Source organism: Saimiri boliviensis, chromosome 12, assembly GCF_048565385.1.
Source record: "Saimiri boliviensis isolate mSaiBol1 chromosome 12, mSaiBol1.pri, whole genome shotgun sequence".
NCBI lineage: Eukaryota > Metazoa > Chordata > Mammalia > Primates > Cebidae > Saimiri > Saimiri boliviensis.
This window is the reverse complement of record NC_133460.1, coordinates 111,444,417-111,467,763: the sequence shown is the minus strand read 5'-3', so window position 1 is coordinate 111,467,763 and position 23,347 is coordinate 111,444,417. Positions and strand designations below refer to the sequence as shown.

The 23,347-nt window shown below is 45.8% G+C and overlaps 1 protein-coding gene across 2 annotated transcripts in view; it reads right to left on the bottom strand.

The window, feature by feature from the left end:
• The window catches only part of DOCK1 (dedicator of cytokinesis 1), a 535,347-nt gene that overhangs the window by 55,543 nt on the left and 456,457 nt on the right, over window positions 1-23,347 (bottom strand). For both annotated transcript variants that reach the window (XM_039465108.2, XM_039465109.2), the window contains exons 36-38: window positions 18,609-18,649; window positions 17,401-17,491; window positions 13,080-13,199 (exon numbers count right to left, since the gene is read on the bottom strand). In XM_039465108.2, coding sequence (XP_039321042.1) covers window positions 13,080-13,199; window positions 17,401-17,491; window positions 18,609-18,649 — 252 coding nt within the window. The remainder of the gene's footprint in view (window positions 1-13,079; window positions 13,200-17,400; window positions 17,492-18,608; window positions 18,650-23,347) is intronic.

Sequence of the window (23,347 nt, the reverse complement as noted above, 5' to 3'; positions counted from 1 at the left end):
GCCCGTGTCATACAGGAGACACTGCCCACGTCATACAGGAGCCACTGCCCGGGTCATACAGGAGACACTGCCCATGTCATACAGGAGCCACTGCCCGGGTCATACAGGAGCCACTGCCCGGGTTATACAGGAGTCCCTGCCCGTGTCATACAGGAGCCACTGCCCGTGTCATACAGAAGTCACTACAGGAGCCACTGCCCATGTCATACCAGAGCCACTGCCCGGGTCATACAGGAGCCACTGCCCGGGTCATACAGGAGACACTGCCCATGTCATACAGGAGCCACTGCCCGTGTCATATAGGAGCCACTGCCTGTGTCATACAGGAGCCACTGCCCGTGTCATACAGGAGCCACTGCCCGGGTCATACAGGAGCCACTGCCCGGGTCATACAGGAGCCACTGCCGGGTCATACAGGAGCCACTGCCCAAGTCATACAGGAGCCACTGCCCAGGTCATACAGGAGCCACTGCCCATGTCATACAGGAGCCACTGCCCGGGTCATACAGGAGCCACTGCCCAGGTTATAAAGGAGCCACTGCCCGGGTCATACAGGAGCCACTGTCCATGTCATACAGAAGTCACTACAGGAGCCACTGCCCATGTCATACAGAAGTCACTACAGGAGACACTGCCCGTGTCATACAGGAGACACTGCCCCAGTCATACAGGAGACACTTCCCAGGTCATGCAGGAGCTACCACCCGGGTCATACAAGAGTCACTGTCCAGATCACATATGAGCCACTGTCCATCTAACTTACGCTCTTCAACATGGCTTCTTTATTCCACAGTAATTCCTTATTAGTCAAAACAGAAAACTATTCACTCAGCTTATAATGCCCTGGATAAAAAAATGAAGAAGGTTTTTTTTGTTTTGTTTTGTTTTATAAAAGAGATGTGGCATTTTTTTCTTTAGGCCAGGACATCTGTAGTTCTGCAAAGAAAGACCTTGAAAAGCCTACACCAGGCAGCAAGAGATCTGGCTGCTTCTTGCTCGGTGCTTTAACTGGAGGGAAAGGGACCCTGTGCTGCTCACTCCTGCCTTCCACAGGCAATTTCTGGCTACTGGTGAGGGCGTGGGCTCCAGGGACAAGCAGAGAGAAACAGGAAGTGCAGACCACCCTCTATGAAGTGTTATAGAAAGGAGAAAAGGGCAGGGGCTGGACAGGGGAGGTGGAACAAGAAATAATTCTGCTTAAAGATGAGAACAGTCATGGCATGGTTGCCAGTGGGAGGGGAAAAGCTGATGGAGAACAACACGTGGATGCTGCATGGGGAGAGAGCAGATGTGCTGCTGAGATGTCCTGGGATGGGGGTGATGCAGGGCACAGGCTGGGGAGCCGCCAAGCAGCATTGCAGCTGTGACCTGGCCCAGGGCTCTCTACACACCAGCATCACTGCAGCTGTGACCTGGCCCAGGGCTCTCTACACACCAGCATCACTGCAGCTGTGACCTGGCTCAGGGCTCTCTACACACCAGCATCACTGCAGCGTGACCTGGCCCAGGACTCTCTATGCACCAGCATCACTGCAGCTGTGACCTTGCCCAGGGCTCTCTAACAGCCAGCCTCAGTGCAGCTGTGATCTTGCTCATTTCTCCCTTTCCTTGACCGCCTCCTTTAAGTGCCCTGGCCAGGACTGCTCAGCGCACACCCTTGCTGCCTTGCTCAGTGCTGAAGGGATGAACGGACCCCCGTCTGCTCTCTGCATCAAGTGAGTGTTCCCTCCCTAGATCTTTCTGCCAGCAAGAACTCTTGGTGTCCAGGACAGTGGGTGCCCCATACATTCCTGGCACTTGCTTTTCTGACTTTGACCTTGTTCAAGGGTCTTTGACACTGGAATCCGCTAACTTGAAGTCTCATGATGTCGCTTCCATCTGCCACTGCTTTGCAGGGCTAAATCCTGGCCCACTTCCCTATCCCTCATCTGGTCTCTGGCCCCCACCTTCCCTCCTCTAAGTCTGCTGCCACCATGTTGCCAGAATTAACCCCTAAAAAGAGGAAAATGAAATCATTATTTTCTACTTTCATGAAATTGCCATTGGGTCCTTGTATGCCAGATCTTCAGGGGACAGTACGGGGTCACTGACAAACCCGATCCAACGTCCTTGCTATGCTCCAAATGTGTCTCCCCGAAATTCACAGGCTGAAGTCCTCACCTTCAAGGTGTTGGTATTAGGAGAGGAGGCCTTTGAGGGTGATTAGGTCATGACGGTGGAGTCTTCACAAATGGGATGAGTGGCCTCAAAATAGAGGCCTGGGAGAGAGCCCTCACACCTGCCAGCACATGAGGACACAGAGAAGGCACCATCTATGTGCAGCAGGCAAAGGGCCCTCTCCAGACACCAAATCTGCAGAAGCCTTGATCTAGGAACCCAGGTCTGGAACTGTGAGAAATGAACTTGTGGTTTATAAACTACCTCGTCTGTGGCGTTTTGTTACAGGAGAAAAAAGGGAAGGAGACAGTCCCCTTCATTGCTATCTGCCAGGATGGCTCCACTTCCCCAGAAAAGCGAGATGTCGTCTGGAGCTCTTCCCCTTCCGGCGCTATTCTCACACTCTGGAATACCCGTTCCTCCCAGCCCTCATCTGGCAAACATAATTTCCTTCTTCAAGAAGCATTAAATGTGACCACCTCCATGACGTCTTCTCTAGCTCTCCAAAAGAAGGCTTCACTCCTGCACCTGTGAGGTAGAGAGACCAACTGCGTGACAGGCGGAAGGGGAGTTGTGTGATTTATCTGCTCATACGAGAGCCCCTTTGCTAGAATTGCATGCCACGAGGTAGGCCTGGCTCCATCTCGGGATTTCATGGTACAGGACGGCACTGGGCGCGCTGTGGGCTTTGAGTGAAAAAGGTTGTTAGTGATCCCACTTAAGGCAAGGGAGCAGTGCTGTTACTGACTCGAAAACGGACTTTCTCAGGCTTGGATCATAAATTATAGGAGCAAATCATCATGAACATATGATCTCTTTGAATATTCAGGCCAAATTCTGGCTAAATAGGTTCTGGCTAATATCACATTTTCAAAAATCCTAGAAATGCCAACAAGAAACCCGTATGAGGGCTTCATTAAGTCGACCTGCAATCCCTCTTAATAACAATTGCGTTTCCAAAGGGAAACTTATAGGATATGAAAATTTCACCCCAAACACTTGGAAAAGAAATGCAACCATTTGACCAAAAATGGAAGCTTGCTCCAAACTCCTATTTTTAGTTTACACAATGATGCAAGATGCATTTTTTTTTTTTTTTACTTTGGTGCAAGGCAAAGTGTGAACTTTGTCAAGGGAAGGTTATTTTAAGGGAAAATAAAACAGAGCTCCAGCTGAAAATCGTCACAGGGCTTCATATATCACTTGGCCTATAAATTATATATTGCATTTGTCAACCTGCCAAGCTGTTTCTTGATTTCAGAGGTGGTTTGGTGTTGGCTAATACTCACTGCCTCACTCCGACTGCATTTTCCTTATAGGGGGACTTCTATTTTCGACTCTCATCCTCTACAGAGAAGCCTGGTAATTTTCAGTGAAGTACTTGGATTAAGGGCTTTATTGAAAATTACTAGGCCTCAACCAAACACAATAAGGCAGACAATTCAGAGCATCTTCAGAAAAGAACACTGGTCTGCCATGATAAAAACGAACAGAAGCCTTTTGGGGGATGCTCAGGCAGGCGGTAAGAATGGAACGGAAAAGGAGCAAGGAGTCATTATTAGCCTGGGAAGGAAGAAACGTAAAAGAAAGAAAATGGAAACAGATGGAAATGACATTTTGCAGACAGAAAGAAAAAGATTAAGAAATGAAGAGCTAGGCTGAAAGACATTCAAAACTTAAAAAACGGTAGAAAAGCAAGAATAGAAGAATGATTCCGTGGGGAAGAAATACAGAAAGATAACAGAACATCATTCAAAAGCCAGAGTGTCCAATAAAAAACGGCAGCAAATCCATTCTGCTTTGCTAGTTTCCAAGCACAAAGGCAGGGAAACTTTAGTGACACCCAATTCCTGTCTCTCCTCGGCCCCCGGTGCGCATAGAGAGATACCATCACAGGGGGCCTGGGATGGGACTCCTGCTCCTTTAACAGCCTGTTCAGCCTTGTCTGGACACAAACTTGTCCTGGATTCTGTAAGTCCCTACTTCCCCTAGGATGCTGTGGACATTTAAAACAGTGAATTAGCTCTAGGATGTCTATCCTTGCCACAGCATAAGTACATAATGAAGATTTCCTTAATTGCATATGGAAACGGGTCACGGGGAGACAGGCTGGGTCAGCGGAGCTGCAGCTGAGTCACGGTTTTGCCAGACTTACGTCCCACTCGGCTTCCATCTTCTAATCTTGCAAGCCCCAGTAATCACTGGTCTCCAAGCTTAACTGAGGTCTTAAGTCTCTTTACCCCAATACATTCTTAAAATTGGAATTGCATCTCTTTCCCTGAAGTGAAAGAAATGTAAGATCAAACCAAGGAAGTTCTTGTGATGTAAACACTCCACAGCCTGCAGGCACACGCTCAGGATGTGAGCCTGATGGACAAGGTGCTATCAGCCAGGTCGGTAAGTTCTGCGGATGCTGACGCCCCTGAATGCTTCTCTGTCTGTTCACTCACTTAATAAACTGCTGTAATCATTCGGACGGAAGATTGTTATTTTTAACATACAGGATTCTAGACAGGAAATTTCAGCCCTGCTCTTGCAACAATTCGTCTCCGTCTGATCCATAACCTTTGCAGTGCAGGTGGTGCTAAAGTCAAGTTAGTGTCAACCTTGGGAAAGGAGCAGGCTGATAAAACCCGACTGCCATGCGGCATGTGGCAGAGTGGGGTGGGATCTGCCCCAGGCCCGGCGCTGAGGGCTGGGGAGGCGGGAGGCATGGCCTTTCGCTCTCCCAGGGGCTCAGTCTGGGTCAGGAGGCAAGATCCGTAACAAATGAAATGTGCCCCAAACAAGGAACTTTGTGGAAAGTCTGGGTGATGACCACCTTCTTGGTCGCGTGCTGCTTGCTCAAGCACCGGCCAGAATGTGCTCAGCTCACTAACAAATGACCACCTTGAACGCCCTGCACCCGTGTGGGTGTGTGGGCAGGGCGTGTACGGGAATTCGCTGTACTCACTGTTCAATTTTGCTGTGCACCTAAAACCACTCTTTAAAAAGCCATTGAAAATAACGGAGTGGAGCCCAGGCCACGGCACAGCTCTCAGGGAGAGCCAGAGGTGGCAGCCACAGACCCTGCCTGTGCTCTCAGGAGCTTTAGACAGCCCTAGGAGTTCAGGGATGATCCTTGGAGCAGCTGAGACATTAAACATGGGAGCTTCTCAGAAATGCAGAGCCTCAGGCCCCATCCCAGACCAGCTGAATCAGAATCGGATTTTAACAAGTTTCTCCAGTGAACTCCGAAAGCCAAGAAAGTTTGAGAGTGGCGAAATATGCGCAGAAGGTGGGAAGGCAGCCGCCACACAAGCAGCAAGAAGCAGCCAGTCCATGCCGGGGCGGGCCATGGGAAGCTGCAAGGGCTTGGGGATCAGAGGGCATGTTCAGAAGAAGGCCACATGCTATGGGTGATGAGCGGGTACATATGGAGGTTCGATCCCTAATCTAAGGGGCCTCATGCCAGGTGAGAGGTCTGGATCGCCTGCAGAGGAGATGGGGGAATCCTGAGCTTTGGGCATCTTTGAAGCAGTTCACGCTGTGATCCAGAGGCCACTTTATTAGAAACCAGACCAGTCTCTACCTGCAGGAGCAGAAGGGTGACAGGCATGGGGCCTTGGGGAGCAGAGGGTGTAGGCATCTCAGACAGACCCAGGTGAGAATGACTGAGAGCTTACAAGGAGACACAAAGTGAACTGGTTTCAGCAGCAGGGCTTCTGCTCAGAGGCCCAAATTATTCAACAGTGCTCCAGGTAGAATGCGGCCAAGAAGATGGCGATCTTAGAGCCAGTCAGTCAGCAAGGAAGGCTTGCATTCCCTAAGGCACGTGGATAGACAGATCCCAAGGAGCAAACGTGACTTATCCTTGCTAAGCCCAGGAAATGAAAAGTGAGATTATAATGGGATCTATCCAAAGCACAAACGAAAACAATATCACCGAGGGGCGTAATTCTAAATTTTAAATAATAAAATCAGTGTTGGAAAACCCTGTCTGGCTCCAAGCAGCAAGAGGATGCTGCTTCTTGTTGATTTCTTACACTGCCTCTTCTACCTCTCCTATTTGCCTCATCTGCATTTCCTTCAGGGCCATGTGAGCGCTCCCAAGTCACCCTTCCCTCCAGGTTCCCACCGGGAACTGCCATACTCCTGACCACTACAGAAATGACATTGAGTCACAGGAAGAAAAAACAGTGCGTCTTGGTGCTTGTGATCATGCTTGATCATGCTTTTTTCCTTGCCATTTCGATGTGGATTTTATTCTTTCTAGACTGGGTCCCCATCTTCTAACTCTTAGAAACAGTTTAGTATTTCAAATATTCATGTAGTAAATGGAGAAGATACCAACAGGCACGCAGGCCATTCTGGCTGCCTGTGAGGCCCCAGAGAACGGTGGGCAGCTTCGGCTTCCCAGACACACGTGGGTCGCAGAGCTGGTCAGATGAGGTTCTTGGCACTGGACAAGGGCAAAGTCTGACTCGGAGCAGCACCGTCCAATAGGAACCCAGTAGAAGCCACATCTGTGAATGCTGCCATTTCCTAGCTGCTACCTTCTAAAGCAGGCATCCCCAAACGTTTTACACAGGGGGCCAGTTCACTGTCCCTCAGACTGTTGGAGGGCCGCCACATACTGTGCTCCTCTCACTGACCACCAGTGAAAGAGATGCCCCTTCCTGAAGTGCAGCGGGGGGCCAGATAAATGGCCTCAGGGGGCCGCATGCGGCCTGCGGGCCATAGTTTGGGGACGCCTATTCTAAAGAGTCAAATTGATTTTAGTAATATTGAATATATCGAAACTATTACCGTTTCAACGCCAAGTCTACACAAACAAATGAATGAGACTCCTGGTATTGGTATTCGTTTGCCAGCGCTGCCTAAACGAAGCACTGACTGGGTGCTGGGGGCTTCAACCACATTCATTCCCTTCCTCACTCTTCTGGAGGCCAGAGGTCTGCGGCCAAGGTATCTGCAGGGCTGGTTTTGGCTGAGTCCTCTCTCCTAGGCTTGCAGACCATGTTGCATCCTCAACATGGTCTTCCCTCTGTGCGTCTGTGTTCTAACCTCCCTTCTCATAAGGACACTGGTCAGATTGGATTAGGGCCGACTCTAATGACCTCATTTTACCTTAATTTTCTCTTTAAAGACCCTAGCCCCAAATACAGTCACATTTTGAAATACTGAGGGTTAGGACTTCAACACAGGAATTCTGGGGGGATGCAACTTAGCCCATAAGAACATTTTTTTTTTTTTTGATACTTTGTCTTAGAAACATGGTTCACACCGGCCACACTGCCAATGCCCAATGGCCGCATGCAGCTCCAGACTCAGTACTAGACAGCAAGGGTTAGAGCTCTACCCATTGATTGAGAGCTGGTTTCTCTGGTGCCCAACTGCTCGGAGGGCTCAAAGAAATATCTGAGATTGAGTAACCTTTATAAAGAAAAGACTGGCTCACAGTTCCATAGGGTGTACAGGAAGCATGGCAGCACCTGCTTCTAGGAGGACCTCAGGGAGCTTATACTCGTGGCAGAAGGCGAAGCGGGGGCAGCAGCTCTCATGCAGGAGCAGGACTGAGAGCAGAAGCCAGGGAGGTCTCACACACTTCCTTTTTTGTTTTTGAGATGGAGTCTCAACTCTGTCACCAGGCTGGAGTGCAATGGCTTGATCCCTGCTCACTGCAACCTCCGCATCCTGGGTTCCAGCAATTCTCCTGCCTCAGTCTCCCAAGTAGCTGGGATTACAGGTGCGCTCAACCACACCTGGCTTATTTTTGTATTTTTAGTAGAAGTGGGGTTTTGCCATGTTGGCCAGGCTGGTCTCGAACTCCTGACCTCAGGTGATCTGCCCACCTCAGCCTCCCAAAGTGCTGGGATTACAGGTATGAGCTGCCAGGCCCAGCTGGTCCCACATACTTTTGAACAACAAGAACTCACCAGAACTTACTCACTCCCACAGCACAGCACCAAGGAGAAAATCCACCCGTATGACCCAATTGTCTCCCACCAGGCCCCGCCTCCAACACTGGAGATGACAACGTGACATGAGATTTGGGCAGACACCCAGCTCCAAACCACATCAGTGCCCCACATGGATCAAGGCCCTCCTTCAAGTTTCCATGGGCTGTGTCACCTGCTTACTAAGGCCTGTGAGGACCTGTGGAGCATTTACAAAATATTTTTCCCCCAAGAGAATTGCGATCTGGGAATGGAGTGTGGAACGGTGTGCCCTGGGCCCACACCACTTCAAGCTTCTCAATCTTCAGCCGTGGCCTTTGTCTTACTCCACTGCGTTTAGGAAAGGTGGGAGGATGTTATTTCTCAAATGGTGGCACATCCCCAAACCAGACAGGGATACTCATGCCTCCGCCTTATTTCTTAAACAAAAGTGACTCTAAGTCTGGTGCAAAATGTCACACTTTGAGCCTCTTCTGTGACCCCCTCCCTCACGCACTGCCCACCTGGTGGGATTTCCACATCGTAGTCATGGAAGTCAGGGACCCATTCCCTCAGGCTGCTTCTTCTGCAGGGTCCAGCCTACCTAAGCCCCTTCTCTAATGGAAGGAAGAAACTTCACGATGGAGAAACTGGTGTTGAGGCCCAACAAGTTTTTCATGCTGTTCTCACATCGCTAGTTGTGGGAAAGTCCGGTTGTTTGGGAGACCAGTGTGGACGTTGTCTTTCTCAGAATACATGCATACTTTAGGGATTTCTAGATTAGTTTTTGTTAATCCAGACTGGATAGAGCTCTTAATTGGAATCCAACTCACCTGCCTAATGAGCTGCGTGGTGCAGGTGGGTGCCTCTTATACTCACCTGCCCCTAAGGGCACTGCTGTACCCCTTGTGATCTGCTTCAGCCAATGACAGGAACACTGTCATTTTGGGTCAGAAGCCTGAAGGGTGGGAGACTCCTTGCTGTCCTCTCCAGCTGTGTTCCCCTGTGGCAGCACCTTTACTCACCCGGGTTCTGAGCGAGGAGGCGGACAGGGAGCATGTGTGACGAACACACCTGTGCTGTTTGGAGCCATGGAGATTCGGAGAGGTTCAAACTCTAGCGTCTTCCTGCCTATCCGGACTGTTACGGAAGATGATTTACTTCCTACTGCGCTTTTTCCCAGAAAACTTAAGCCTTGTTGATGTTAAAATGAATTTCTTGCCTTGCAGCGAATCACTCAGATACTTCAAATTTCATTTTATCAAATCTTTGCCAGCACCTGTTCTTTGCCTCACTTTAGTTTTAGAGGGATAAGGAGGCTTTGTTCCTTTTTAACATTCTCATGGAAATGTTATGTATATTCAGAAGCGGCTTTTCCATCGGTTTTATCGATATAGCTACTATGAAGAAAATCCTCCTAAAACTCATTCCGATTCAAGGCCAGCCAATGATCACTTTGCCATAACCCTGGTTCTGTCTCCATCAAAACGCAGGGACATCTGAGGACATTCGTTGAGTCAGTTTTCCTTTAGCTGCATATACCGTTTTGTCACTTGAATTCATTTTTTCTAAGCCAGGCTTTCTCAGCCTGGACACGATGGGCATCCTGGGCTGTACATTTCTCTCTGGTGTGCGGGCTATGCGTGCACTTGCAGGTTTAGCAGCACCTTCTCTTCCTCTCCAACCCCAGGAAAACCTACAATGCCTCCTGCAGATCTCAGCTGGGAGCCGCTGTTCTGAACTGAACACATTCTCTCTGCCCGTCCATGTGATTTTTGGATGAACTTCACAACACAGAAAAAGATATTTGGCTACCATTGCCAAAAAAAAAAAAGACTTTGTTTTTTGATTTATCACTTATCGAAGGTCACCTGTCCTGCCACCCACGAGCATTTCTCATCTGTCAGGAAGCACCGTTAAATGCTCAGTTTTCATTCATCTGTTGGTTCTTTCCGCACATGTCCAGTGCGCATGTGCTGTGTGCCGGACACTGTTCCAAGCATTACATGCATGGCGGGGAATGGACATGTGAGGCTCTATCTTCGCAGAGCTCAGAGCCTACTGGGGAACTCATTAAAAAAACACACAAGCAAATCTATCAGTGCAAATGATCATAGGTGCCATAAGGAGAAAAGAGGGTGTTTCTGTGGCTGGAGAAGAGGTGACATTTAAGCCGAGATGGGAAGAAATGAGCCTGGGGCACAGCAGGAGGAGATTCCTTGAGTGCACCATGAATGCATAGGCCTCTACCAGACAGAAATTAGCCCAGATCCCAATCATGTTCATCTTGAGAAAGTCTAGCTTAGAAAAAGCTAATTCAAGTGACAAAATGGTATCGGCAGCAAAAGGAAAACTGACTCAAGGAATGTCCACAGGGGGGAGACGCAGAAACCCGCTGGGCGGTGGCAGGGAGGTCTGCTGCATTTCAGGATGCAGAAGGGCCAGTGTGGCTGGAATGCAGAGGGCAAGGGAGGGCATGAGGGTGGAGAGGTCGCGGGAGTCAACACTGGTCAGAAGATGTCCTGCCGCAGAGAGCTGGCAACCGCCATCAACAAAGGCACATGTTCCTTCAGGCCCGTGACCTCTGACCCTCGGGCCTCCTGGCCACCCTGGGGTCCCTGCCTCCTGCCTGCCAACTCTGTAGCCCACTCACCCTTCTCTAGAACGCCATGGAGCCATGAGGCCACTGTGGGGAAGGGATGGCTGCTTTCTCTTCATTTCTTTACCAGTTTGCTGAGAAATAGGATTCTCCTGGCTAAGCTAATACAATCTCAGTAATTGGCCGTAATCCTCAAACCTTCTCATTCTGGAGAAAAAAACTTATGCTGTTCCACTACAGCAGCGGTCTCGCACCAGGCACTGGCTTCATGGAGGAAAATTTTTCCATGCACTGGGGTAGGGGATGGTTTCAGGATGATTCAAGGGCATTACATTTATTGTGCCGTTTATTTCTATCATTGTTACATTGTAATATATAACAAAATAATTCTACGACTCACCATCATGTGGAATCAGTGGAAGCCCTCAGCTTGTTTTCCTGCAACCAGATGATCCCACAGGGGAAGATGGGAGGCAGCGACAGGTCATCAGGCATTAGATTCTCATAAGGAGCGAGCCGCCTAGATCTCTCGCATGCGCAGTTCATAATAAGGATCGGGCTCCTGTGAGAATCTAATGCTGCTGATGATCTGGCAGGAGGCGGAGCTCAGGCAGGAGCGGGAGCCATGGGGAGCAGCTGTGAACACAGATGAAACTCTGCTTGCTCACCCAACGCTCACCCGCTGCTGTGCCGCCCATTTCCTAACAGGCCACAAACTGGTACCAGGGGCTGAGGACCTGGGTTGGGGACCCCTGAACTGCAGGACTGGGTGTAATCCACAGAACATTTCTGATCCTATTTCCGAGTGGCCTTTGGGAGCTCATACACCTTTGTGAACACTTCAGACTTTTTCCCTGTGTCAAGAATGGTAGGGACAAATGAAAGAGGCAGCAACGCTCACTCCAAATGTGAGCAGAATCCCAAGCTTGTGACCACGGGCACTCTGTTAAGTCACTGTATTCAATGAAGTTTGGCTTAGGTCAACAGCCACAAAAAGGGGCAGTCATCACCCCTTCTGGGCATCGGTGCGATTGTGGGTAGAACTGTGCTCCCCAGAAGTATCTGAAGTCCTAGCCGCTGGTATTTTTTTTTTTTTTTTTTTTTTTTATGAGACGGAGTTTCGCTCTTGTTACCCAGGCTGGAGTGCAATGGCGCGATCTCGGCTCACCGCAACCTCCGCCTCCTGGGTTCAGGCAATTCTCCTGCCTCAGCCTCCTGGGTAGCTGGGATTACAGGCACGTGCCACCATGCCCAGCTAATTTTTTGTATTTTTAGTAGAGACGGGGTTTCACTATGTTGACCGGGATGGTCTCGATCTCTCGACCTCGTGATCCACCCGCCTCGGCCTCCCAAAGTGCTGGGATTACAGGCTTGAGCCACCGCGCCCGGCCAGCCGCTGGTATTTCTGAATCTGACCTGGAAACAGGGTATCTGGATGTAATCAAGGGAAGATGAGGTCCTCCTGCAGGAGAGTGGGCCTCATCTAACTGCTGGTGCCTCCTAAGGGAGATTGAGAGAGACTCGCATGGGGAGAAGGTCTGTATGACAGAGGCAGAGCTTACAGCCATGTAGTTACAGCTGACCAGTGTCAGGGACCGCCAGCAACACACGCAGAGGAAAAGGCACAGGGCAGATTCTTCCCTGCAGCTTCAGGGACGGCCACACCCACACCGTGACTTCAGACTTGCAGCTCCCAGTACTAAGTACTAAGTACTAATACATTCCCATTGTTGAAAGCCACCCAGTTTGTGCTACTTTTTTTTTTTTAAAGAAAAAAAAAAAAGGCTCTGAAATAAGTTAGGAAGCTTGAGGAAGCCAAAGAAAGAGTTCCGATGTCACTTCAGTGGCAGGTGTTAAAAACTTCTGAAACTGAAGAAGCTTTTTTTTTTTTTTAATAGTTACTATATATCTGAATCACAAGAACTCCAGTGATCACATATAATAATACTGGCTGATTAAAATGACGGCAGGTTTCCTTTTAGTGGAATGCATAATTTTGTTTAAGCCAATTAAACTAGAAGCCACCAAGATGGAGCAACATCTATCCTACCATGGGATTAATTTTTCCGTGACAACAGAAAAATGCAAGATGTCAAAGGAATACATTAGCTCTGTGGGCACAGAAACACCTCCAAATCAGTGTTCCAGACTTAGTTCTCTCGGGTAAGGGTTATAAAAATACCTGGTGTTTTTTTAGAGCATCTATAAAAGGGCTATTGATTTTTTTTTTAAAAGAGTTCTACTTTTAAGTGCAAGCTGAAGGAACATGCATAAAACATTTCAATATACAACTTGTAACAAATTTCTGGTTCTGCAAACATCACATGTTAAAAAAACGTGTTTACAATGCTGCAGGTAGGTGCACAGAAAGAGGAAAACAAGAAAAGCTGCTTTTTGAGTTTTACCTTGCCTTTGTCGAAGAAGTGGATGATTTCTTGGTAGAGCTGCTCCTTCAGCTGCCCCTGCGTGGTGGCCTGGTACCCGTCCCGTTGGGTGAGGTGGGCCGCACACACATCCTCTGACCACTAAGGGAGAAACAGAGCATGAGCGGAGCCGAGGCGGACACACCCAGGGATGTCAGGATGGTGTGAGCTCCACCTGGGACACACGTGCGAGCCATGGTTCCGGAGGCATGCGTGGCTGCTGTCATCAGGCTGGGGACTGCCAGGGCAGAGCCTCTGGACATCACGACAGGCATAAAAGATATGGGGGAGGCAGAGCTGTGGTGGGGTTCAGACAAAAGAAAAACCCAGCAGGTTCCGGAAATGACAGAACTGGCAGCATGCTAATGACGCTTCGTAACATCCTGGGACAAATCAGGAGCCAGGTGATCCAGGTCATCCCAAGGGCGGCTCCCCAGGGCTCTCAGTGCTGCGTGGGTTGGCATTTTAATCAACAGCAAAGATGGTACATGGAATACATGAGTCACCCAGAAAAGAACTAGAAAGGCTGTCAAGCTCCTTAAAGATGGAGAGATGTCTACACCATCAGCCCTAGGCATGGTGCTGGGCACAGAGTCAGGGCTTGGCCAATATTCCTGGAAGCACTGGCACAGTAGGTATGTGAGCTGAAGACACAAGAGGAGACATGCCAGAGGGGAGGCAAGGCTACTTGACGGACAACTTGTCACTTCCTGAACTGGGCTCAACACATCACTTGATGCCACATTAGTGGTATTAAGTATAGCGTTCAATAAAATTCAGCAGCTATTTGGTGAGGACCTGCTGTGTGCCAGAACTAGGTCAAAGAAGATGCCCAACCCCTAGGATGGTGCGATTCTATATCACAGAACAACACTGTGTGAGCTAGGACTGGGCCACTGCACTCCAGCCTGGACAACAGAGCAAGACCCTTCTTCAAGAAGAAAGAAAAGAAGAAGGAGCAGGAGGAGGAGAAGAAAGAAGGAGAAGGAGGAAGAGGAAGAGGAGGAGGAGGGAGAGGAGGGGGAGGAGGGGAAGGAAGAGGAAAAAGGGGAGGAAGGGGAGGAGGGGGAGGAGGAGGGGGAGGAGGGGGAGGAGGGGGGGAGGAGGGGAAGGAGGGGGAGGGGGGAGGAGGGGAAGGAGGGGGAGGGGGGAGGAGGGGGAGGAGGTAGAGGAGGAGGGGGAGGAGGAGGAGGAGGAGAAAGAAGGAGAAGGAGGAGGAGGAGAAAAGGAGGAGGAGGGGGAGGAGGGAGAGGGGGAGGAGGGGGAGAAGGGGGAGGAGGAGGAGGAGGAGGACGAGGGGGAGGAGGAGGTGGAGGACCTAAAGGCAGGAGGCATGTGCTCCCGCTGGGCGGTCTGGAGGCTCGCGGGAGGACACGATGAGCATGGCCTTGCTTATATCATCTGCAAAAGTGATTTAAAAATGCAAGGAAGTCATTTGGACTCTGAACTTGGCTTATTCTTAATTTATTTGATTGTAGTTAGATTTGAGAATCATCTAGTTTTACTTTTTATTCTCCATCCTCCTGTAAAAGTAGACCAGAGCGTGAGCTTGACCCTGTTTTCAGCCAGGCAAGGGAGGATGCCACAAAGAAAGCAGAAAGTGGGAAGCCGAGGTCCGGGGCAACGGGGCAAGGCTCCGTCAGCTGCTTACTGTCTTTAGCACATGCCCCTCCCCGCTTTCCTGAAATCACTGGTCTGGGAGCACCTCCTGCTGGACGTCCTCCCAGGCACAGGACACTGGGCAGGGGCCTGAATGGCTCCCCCTTTCCAGGAAGGTCAGGTAGGAGTGAGAAGCTTTTAAGTGGTCTGCAAGATTCTTCACCTTAAAATTATACTTGCATAACCCCATCACAATTGGAAATGACAAATTCTTTCATGTTGAAGTTTGTGCAACGTAATTGGTCTCCTTTTACTGGAGGGTGGAGAATAAAAGTAAAACTAGATGATTCTGAAATGTAACTACAATCAAATAAATTAAGAACAAGCAAGTTAAGAATCCAAATGACTTCCTTGCATTTTTAAATCACTTTTGCAAATGAAAACATTGACTAGGGAAGCAAAAATCCTCTCTAGCTTGCACTTCAACATGGAGAAATAATAATTTGATGGCTAGGCAAAAAACGAAAGGTTTTTTTGTTTGTTTATTTTTGTTTTTTTATACGGAGTTTTGCTCTTGTTGCCCAAGCTAGAATGCAAGGGCGTGTTTTTGGCTCACTGCAACTTCTAACTCCCGGGTTCAAGCAATTCTCCTGTCTTAGCCTCCCGAGTAGCTGAGATTACAGGTGTGCACCACGATGCCTGCTAAGTTTTTTGTATTTTTAGTAGAAATGAGGTTTCACCCTGTTAGCCAGGCTGGTCTGAAACTCCTGACCTCAGGTGATCCACCCGCCTTGGCCTCCCAAAGTGCTGGGATTACAGGCATCAGCCATCAAGCTTCGCCAAAACTAAAGTTTTTATTGCTCTTGGTTTTGATGAAAGATATGCTTAACCAAAAAAGAAGATTCTATTTGAGGATTTTCAGTTAGCAAACAATAATATATCTGTCAGACTGAAGAATTTTTATAACAATACAAATCATGTTCTTTGGTGAGTTAACTAGTATGAATTCACATTTATAGTAATATCAAAACATATTTAGAAAAAATGGCAAAATGTAATGAGGCAAAAGATATGGAGAGAGATTATGTAGCATTCATCATTAAACTGGAAAATTCAGAAGCCCAGGGGAAAAAATAGGCAACTGGGCTTATTGATTTGAGCTGTGAAACAAACCATCATGCAGTTTGCGACAAACCCATCTGTCCTCAGTAAACCCAATGATTAAACAAATGATGCTTTTATGCACATATATATGTTTTACATTCACACATGCATATAAAAGTTTACATTCTACGAGAGACAGAGTAAGGGCTAAGTGAGTAGTTTGTCAACCCCATTTTAATTTCCCTGGGGCAAAAGAAGTATCTTCACATTGTAAAACCACGATGTTACTGAAATTTGAGTTTCTAATAAATGAAGGACATCAGAATTCATAGTGTGATGGCTGGTGGCAGATGTACCAACTGAAATCTCCATCTTCATAAATTATGCTCCCTGGGAGAGCCTTACGTGGCATGAGGCCAAATGGGTCCTCAGGCAGCCAGCCTCGGGAGGACCACTGATGAGGCCTCCAGACTGAGCTGAGTTCTGTGTGTTTTATTTGTGACAGACACTGCTGTTTCCAGGCAGAGGCAAATTTCCATGTCCAAATGCCTCTAGAGCAGCCTGTGTATATTTGTGTCACAGAAGCTATCAGAAGTTTCAGGACTGAGCCAAAGGCAGAAATAGTCTTACCAGAGTTTTACTCCAAAACACAGTGTTTTCCTTAACTCCTATTACCCAACTGACACTGCTTAATGCCTATTTAATGTAATTTTCTGTTTTTGTTTGTTTGTTTGTTTGTTTTTTTTATTTCCATTTTTGGTTTTTTGGGAGGCTTGCCTAGATTTGGGGACATGACTCCTTGAATGAGCAGTCTTTGTGGAATGCTACCAAACTAAATTCTAATTCTTGTAACTTTTTTTAATTTATCCAGTCCATAATTTCTCAAATGTTTATAAGGATGCCATGAGAAAAATAACCTAATAACTTGCTTAAGTTGTAAAATATAAAACTATAGAGGCTGTATAGCAATTTACCCATCTATCCATCCATCCATTCATCCATCCATCCATCCATCCTGTAAACAAAGAAAGTCAACACCTAAAGCTAACTGAGTAATAAAAGAACCACTAAGAGTTAACAGTTGTCATGCCAGACCCGTGCTAGGAGCAACACGCTTTAGAAGAATCAGGCAGAGAGCATGAACCTAAGGTCTCAATGTGAACTAATAAAATGAAAAGTCATGATCTGGCCCCTAACTCTTTACTAAGACAATTAGGGGTATGTGTCATCCTATCTCTTAGCTGTTCTACCAGGAAGATTCCCTCCTGATACTGTTCTCCACCATCCCGAAGTCCTGTTGTCCTGAATAAGGAACTGTGGAACCTCTAACTTGCTGTCAGCTCACAGTGAAGTGAAGGGAGTTTACAATGCTTAGTGTTCACCGGCTATGACGTCTTACTAAATCTGCATTCAGTACGGACACATCTGTAATCAAAGTACTTCCTAAATATTTTTGTTCCTGCCCTTGCATTTGTTTAGTCAATTTCATAAAAAGCTTAAGTTACAGGTTTACTAAAATTTGCCATGGAAAAATAAAATTCTGAATCCTTTTCGAATTTATAACAACAGAACGGCCGAGGTGACCGGTAACTGACATTACCTTCAGAAGTTTTGCGTGGAGGAGCAAAGTGTAAGCCGCTTCGGTATAGTTATCACACTCCTTGTGCAGGTCGCAGAGCTTGTACAAATACCTGAGACGATACAACAGAGGTATGGCCTTAAAACGTCACTGAATAATTTGTGTTGAGGATTGCAAGAGCTAAATTCTACGTTCAACAGTAGATCATGGTTATACTTTCTTTTTACAATGTTCATAATCCCTAATGCCTTAAAAACGTTTGTGACAGAAAGCACGAAGAAAAACTCAGGAAAAAATCAAGATGATATGCAAAGTTAGAATGTTCCTTCAAACGTCTCTTTCCTTTTTATTTTCCCTTAAACATTTTTAACGAGGTACACAATGCTTGATTGTGATTTCCTACATTTCTCCTGAATCCAAAGGCACAAAAAAATCCATAAAAATACAAATCCGTGAAAATACAGAGCTCTGATGATCACAGTCAATGTGATCCAAAGAATTTCTTTGCCATTAAGAAATAGAGGTAACTGATTTATTAAATTCATACAGTATGTTTTTAAAAGTGAGAAGTTAAAAAAAATCTTAGAAATAGAAAATGAGATAATCACACTCAGTGTAATGAACACATCACTAAACACTCATGCTGCAAAGGTTACGTCCTTCTCCTACTCTCCAGAGTGGTAATCTTGCTAATTATTTGACACTAGACTTTAGAATTAAGCAAGGGAGAGGGGCTCAATCACAGTCCCTCACTCTAGGGAGCCAGGCAAGTAGGGGAGCAAAATCCAGCAGGCAATGTAAAACATTCCTGTTCTTCATGGAAGATATAAAAAACATGGGACTACGGCGTCAGTTAACTAAGAACAGTCTGAAAAATTAGAACTCACCTATGTCTGGTAAAGTTAAAAATGGATTTCTCACTGGATTATATGACTTACTGTGAAACATTAAAATTTATGTGCTTATCTTCTTGCAAAAGGGCCACATGAGTTGTGAAATAATCATTTGCAGTTCTGCTTCTGAGTTGGCTAAATGTGATCACCAAGAACTTTGCACCAGTCTGGACAAACTACACAGGGCTGAGAATGTATCTGGGAGCTCCAACAAACTCCACCTTAGACCTTTCAAAATTTTCTTTGTGGCTATAACATTTCTTAGTATAGGTAAACATAAGATATATATTATTATTTACAATAAACGCAGTGCAGACAGGTGTGATGCATACATACCTTATATACATTTCTTCTCTTTCAATTTCTTTGTAGAAATTCTGAAAAGTGAAACCATCATACTGTTTAAGAAATCTGTTCCACAAAAGGTGTTACACGCGCATTAAAAATTCAAGATACTTCACCTTGTGCCAAACACAGCCAAATGGATCCAGTTCTTTGGATGAGAACCATGTTCCCATAAATTACGAAACCACCTTACACTGTTCTTCACATTTTTTTGCTAGTCAAACACAAGTACATTTCCTACACTGACCACTGTGAGGACTAAAGTCAACTTCTCTCATTAGAAAGTCTCTTATCTTAGGTTAAAACAAGGTGTTGCCTCAAAAGACACGAAGACATGATATCTTAGCCACGGTAATCTCATTAGAATAAATGAATACATAGATGAATATTCCAAATTTGGAAATAAGCAAATAAGCATCATCAATATGATTTAAAGCTTTCTGGGCCCAGCGTCAGCAAGAGCCACAAAAAGATAATATAATAATATAGACCTGAGGTATCCAATACACTAGCCACTAGTCACACATATTAAAAGGCAAAGTAAATTTAATTAACACTGAATAAATAATTCACTTCCCCAGCTGCAACTGCCATGCTTGGAGTGCTCAACAGCCACATGGGGTAATGTGACTCTATCAAACAGTGTAGACACAAGACATTTCCATTATCCCAGAACTTTCTGGTAGATAGCACTGTTCCAGGCAGAGAGACCTTCCAAACCATGGTACAAAAATGGGCTGCCCCTGAAAAAGCCCCCTGTGTATAAACACTGATGGAGAAAGGTTAGTCAGGAAGTTAAAACCAATGGATTATTTCTACATATTTACTGGAAAACCTCATCTGGTGGAGCATTAACATTTCTATGAAAATTATATTTTTTAATGTGAACATCTCCATAAACATTTTAAAATCTTTATCACACAGGAGGCACCAGAAAGGCACAGAAGTCACCTAACAAGGCCTAAGGTAAGGAAATATCATAGTCACTTTCAAGGTGAAATTTAGCACCTAAAATTGCTGTTAGTCCTCTAGAATCGGAGCCAGAAGTAACTAGGGAATATCACCATTATAGACACATGCAATTATCCAAGGAAATGGCATAGGCTTTTTAATTTCATGAGCAAAAACCAGCATTGCTTCTACAATTGATGTATCTGAAAAGAAATGGTAACTAAGCCTAGAAAATAAGCGGGGGCACATTTAGAAAAATGCACCAAGATTTTCAAGTTTTGTTGCCTCTGACATTTTAATGTCCTCCAGTTCATACGACACAGCTCAGTAATGAGGATATTTTCAGCTGACAACTCAGCGTCGCAACAAAGAAAATCTGCATCAAAGGCAGAGGATAAGCCCTTCATTTCCAACTCAATCTAGCCAGTATTTACAAGCTACGGTTTCACACCATCCCCTTTTGTACTTGTATTTTTAATCCTTTCTAAGGTTTTGATCATTTTTCTTTGCAATTTCACAACGGGAATATCATACGACCTTCATTCCTCTCTTGGAGATATGAAAATGTCTTCTATTTTCTGCCTGTGCTGAGTCCCGTTCCCTTCCTAGGACTTCAAAACCTCTCCACAACCAAAGTACACTCATCTCCGATCCCAATGTCTATATAAAACCTTTGTGTTTCTTACGTAAAGCTTCACGCAGTGTCCCCACTCCTCCTGGGCTCCGCGGGCAGCCTGGCCTCTCAAGTCCCCCCACACGGGCACTGACTGACATCTGTGCCAAGCTCGCAGCTCAGCTCCCAGAGGAACCCCATTGGGACCAGCCCCCCAACTCCAATCCACCGCTAGCCATTGATCTTTCGGAATTCAGGCATCTGCATTATATTTCAATTTTGGTTTAAAACAGATACCAAGTTTTAAAAAAATACTGCACCCTACTCTGCATTTAATTAGCCTTGTAAAGGGGCCATGAATAGAGTAACTGGCATCCTCAAAGTAATGACGGGTCTACCAGTTTCAGAGATGGGATGCATGGATGACTGCACGGAAGAACTAAGTGACACTCAGCAAAATTAGCGAACAGTACTTAAAGGCTGCTCGATTATGAGGTGTCAGTAAAATTCTAGTTAAAGAATTAAAAGTCTACAGCCAAGATCCAATAGACAGACATACAGACATCCTTGCAGGAGATGTCCTGGGGACTTACGTGGCTGAGCAGAGTGACTGCTCATGCCTCTTGTTTTTTCATTTTCATTATTATTATTTGGAAACAGAGTCTCACTCTGTCACCCAGGCTGGAATGCAGTGGCCTAATCCAGTCTCACTGCAACCTCCGCCCCCTGGCTTCAAGTGATTCTCTTGCCTCAGCCCCCTGAATAGCTAGGACACTCAGCTAATTTTTGTATTTTTAATAAAGACGAGGTTTTACTGTGTTGACCAGGCTGGTCTCAAACTCCTGACCTCAAGTGATCCTCTCTCCTTGGCCTCCCAAAGTACTGGGATTATAGGTGTGAGCCACCTTGCCCGGTCCCATTTTTGTTTTCTTAAGGGCAAGAAAGTAGGACATGAAGGAGCCCACACAACTTAGAATGTTCCACTAACTGTGTTTTATAAGAAACCATGAGGCTGGTTCTAAAGGAAACTTGGCAACAGACTTAATTGATAACTTCTATGTTCTTTATTTTACTTATTTAACTGTAGGCTTCATTTCTGCTTAGTGACTAACAGAGTATATTTTGTACATCTCTAATATCTATACATCTATATTCATTTAGAGATTGGTATCCATCTCTATGAAACTCTGTTTTTGTAATAAAAGTACCAGGAGAAAAGGTAAAAATTGACCAGGAAATTGAGCTGGGCAGTGAGTATTTATGGTTAGGATAATAAACCATATCTACCCATCTTTACAACTCTGGTTTCTTGTTCACTTTATTCTACAGATATATTTTCTAAATGAAAAGACTGTTAAAGTTGGAAATCATTTTATCATCCCCAGAAAATGGGTAAGAATAGAATACTTGACTTTTCATGAAATTATTCAGGGCTTTCCTATTTGAAGAAAGTTAATAATGTCAGATAATCTTGAGAACGCTGGGTGTGTTTCTTAGTTAAAACTGAGCGAGTGCCAATCACAGTAACAGCACGTGGGCACTGAGTCAGGCTCTGAATGAAAGAGGAACACATATTAACATTAGAAACTATAATTGTAGGTTCTATTACAGGAGTTTGTTTCCTGACCCTGGATTCAGGTGATATGAGCCCATATTCAGAGCACACCATCATTTCTCCATCATTTCATGTCCTGAGGAGCATAAGAGATCTTGCTTAAAACAAATGGAAGTCTCAATCATCAAAGTTAGAAAACTAATAAACTTATTGATAATTCTGCCTTCCGGACATTTATCAGCCTCTTAGATTCCCTTAAGGATTACAATGAACACTATAAAGTGATGTCCATAGTAGGTAAGGATTTTATAAAGGCCTCCACTTCTTTCCCATAGAAAAAAACTGGTTCCTATTTCATGTCAACCACACTGACACCATGACGGTAAATTACTTTGAACGTTGGCTGGAATGCAAGAAGACAGTGAAGCCAGCACCAGGCTCTTTCCCGTCTGTGAAGATCAGATCAGCTGACCTGGGGCAGAGCTTGCTGCTGTACCACTTGGTTAGTCTCCAGGTGAATATAAACACAAACACAGCCATGGGCCAGACCTCAGGGGCAGACATCAGAAGCCAGTACTTTCTACAGTAGCATAAGGCACTACGACATGTCTGCAAACATTTACGTTTTTAAAGCTCATGGATTATTTCTGTGTCCAGCTTATTGATGAGACCATCAGAGGGATTCTTGACACTGTTACAGTGTTTTAGATTTGCAAAATTTCTTTTTGATGATTTCTTAGTGTTTCTGTGTATTTTACCCATCTTCTTTTATGTTTTATCTACTTTTCCCATGAGAGCCCTTAGCGCATTAATCATAGTTGTTTTAAATTGCAGGACTGATAATTTCAAACCTCTTCCATATCAGAGTCTGGTTCTAATGCCTGCTCTGTCTCTTCACTGTGTTTTTGGCTTTAGTGTGCTTTATAATAATATGTTTAAAGTGAATATGACAGACTGGGCAAAATGAATCTAGTACTGACTCCAGTGGTGGTTTCTGTTCTTGGGCTTCCACTCTGTGGTTCTCTGTATCCTCCTGTTTCTCTGAATTTGGGATCAGAAGTTTGTCTATGGATCTAAGAAGATGGAACTGAGAATTGTTGATTGTTTGCAATGTGTTCAGCTTTATTCTTGTTGTGAGCACAGGAGTGACAATTTGCAAGCTCTTTACATGCTGGACCAAAAACTGGTCCCTCATATTTAGATTTTTAAGGAAAAGAAAACTTGTTAAAAAAAATGCTTATCATTAGCCTAAACCAGTTGTGCAGCCATGGGATGAAGAAGCTAAGATTGCTCATGAGCTTTTAGCTGCGAAGTTCCTCACGGCAAAGCACAGATCCGTGTTGATATCACGATGGATGAAAATAAAAAATATTCCTTTCTGTTTATCTTTTTAATCCACACAACTCTGGCTTTTTAAAGAATGAAGGATGCATCACGTTCCTCCTGGCAAGAAAGTCCATTTCCATGGGGAAAAAGCACCTATAAGTCCACACAAAGGGTGGATGTGGCAGTGAGGGCTACGTATCCACATGATGTTGGTGACTCTGACATCCAGAGGCCGGTGGCTGGGAAGACAAGGAAGGCAAGCAGAGCAAAGCAGGAGTACTGTTT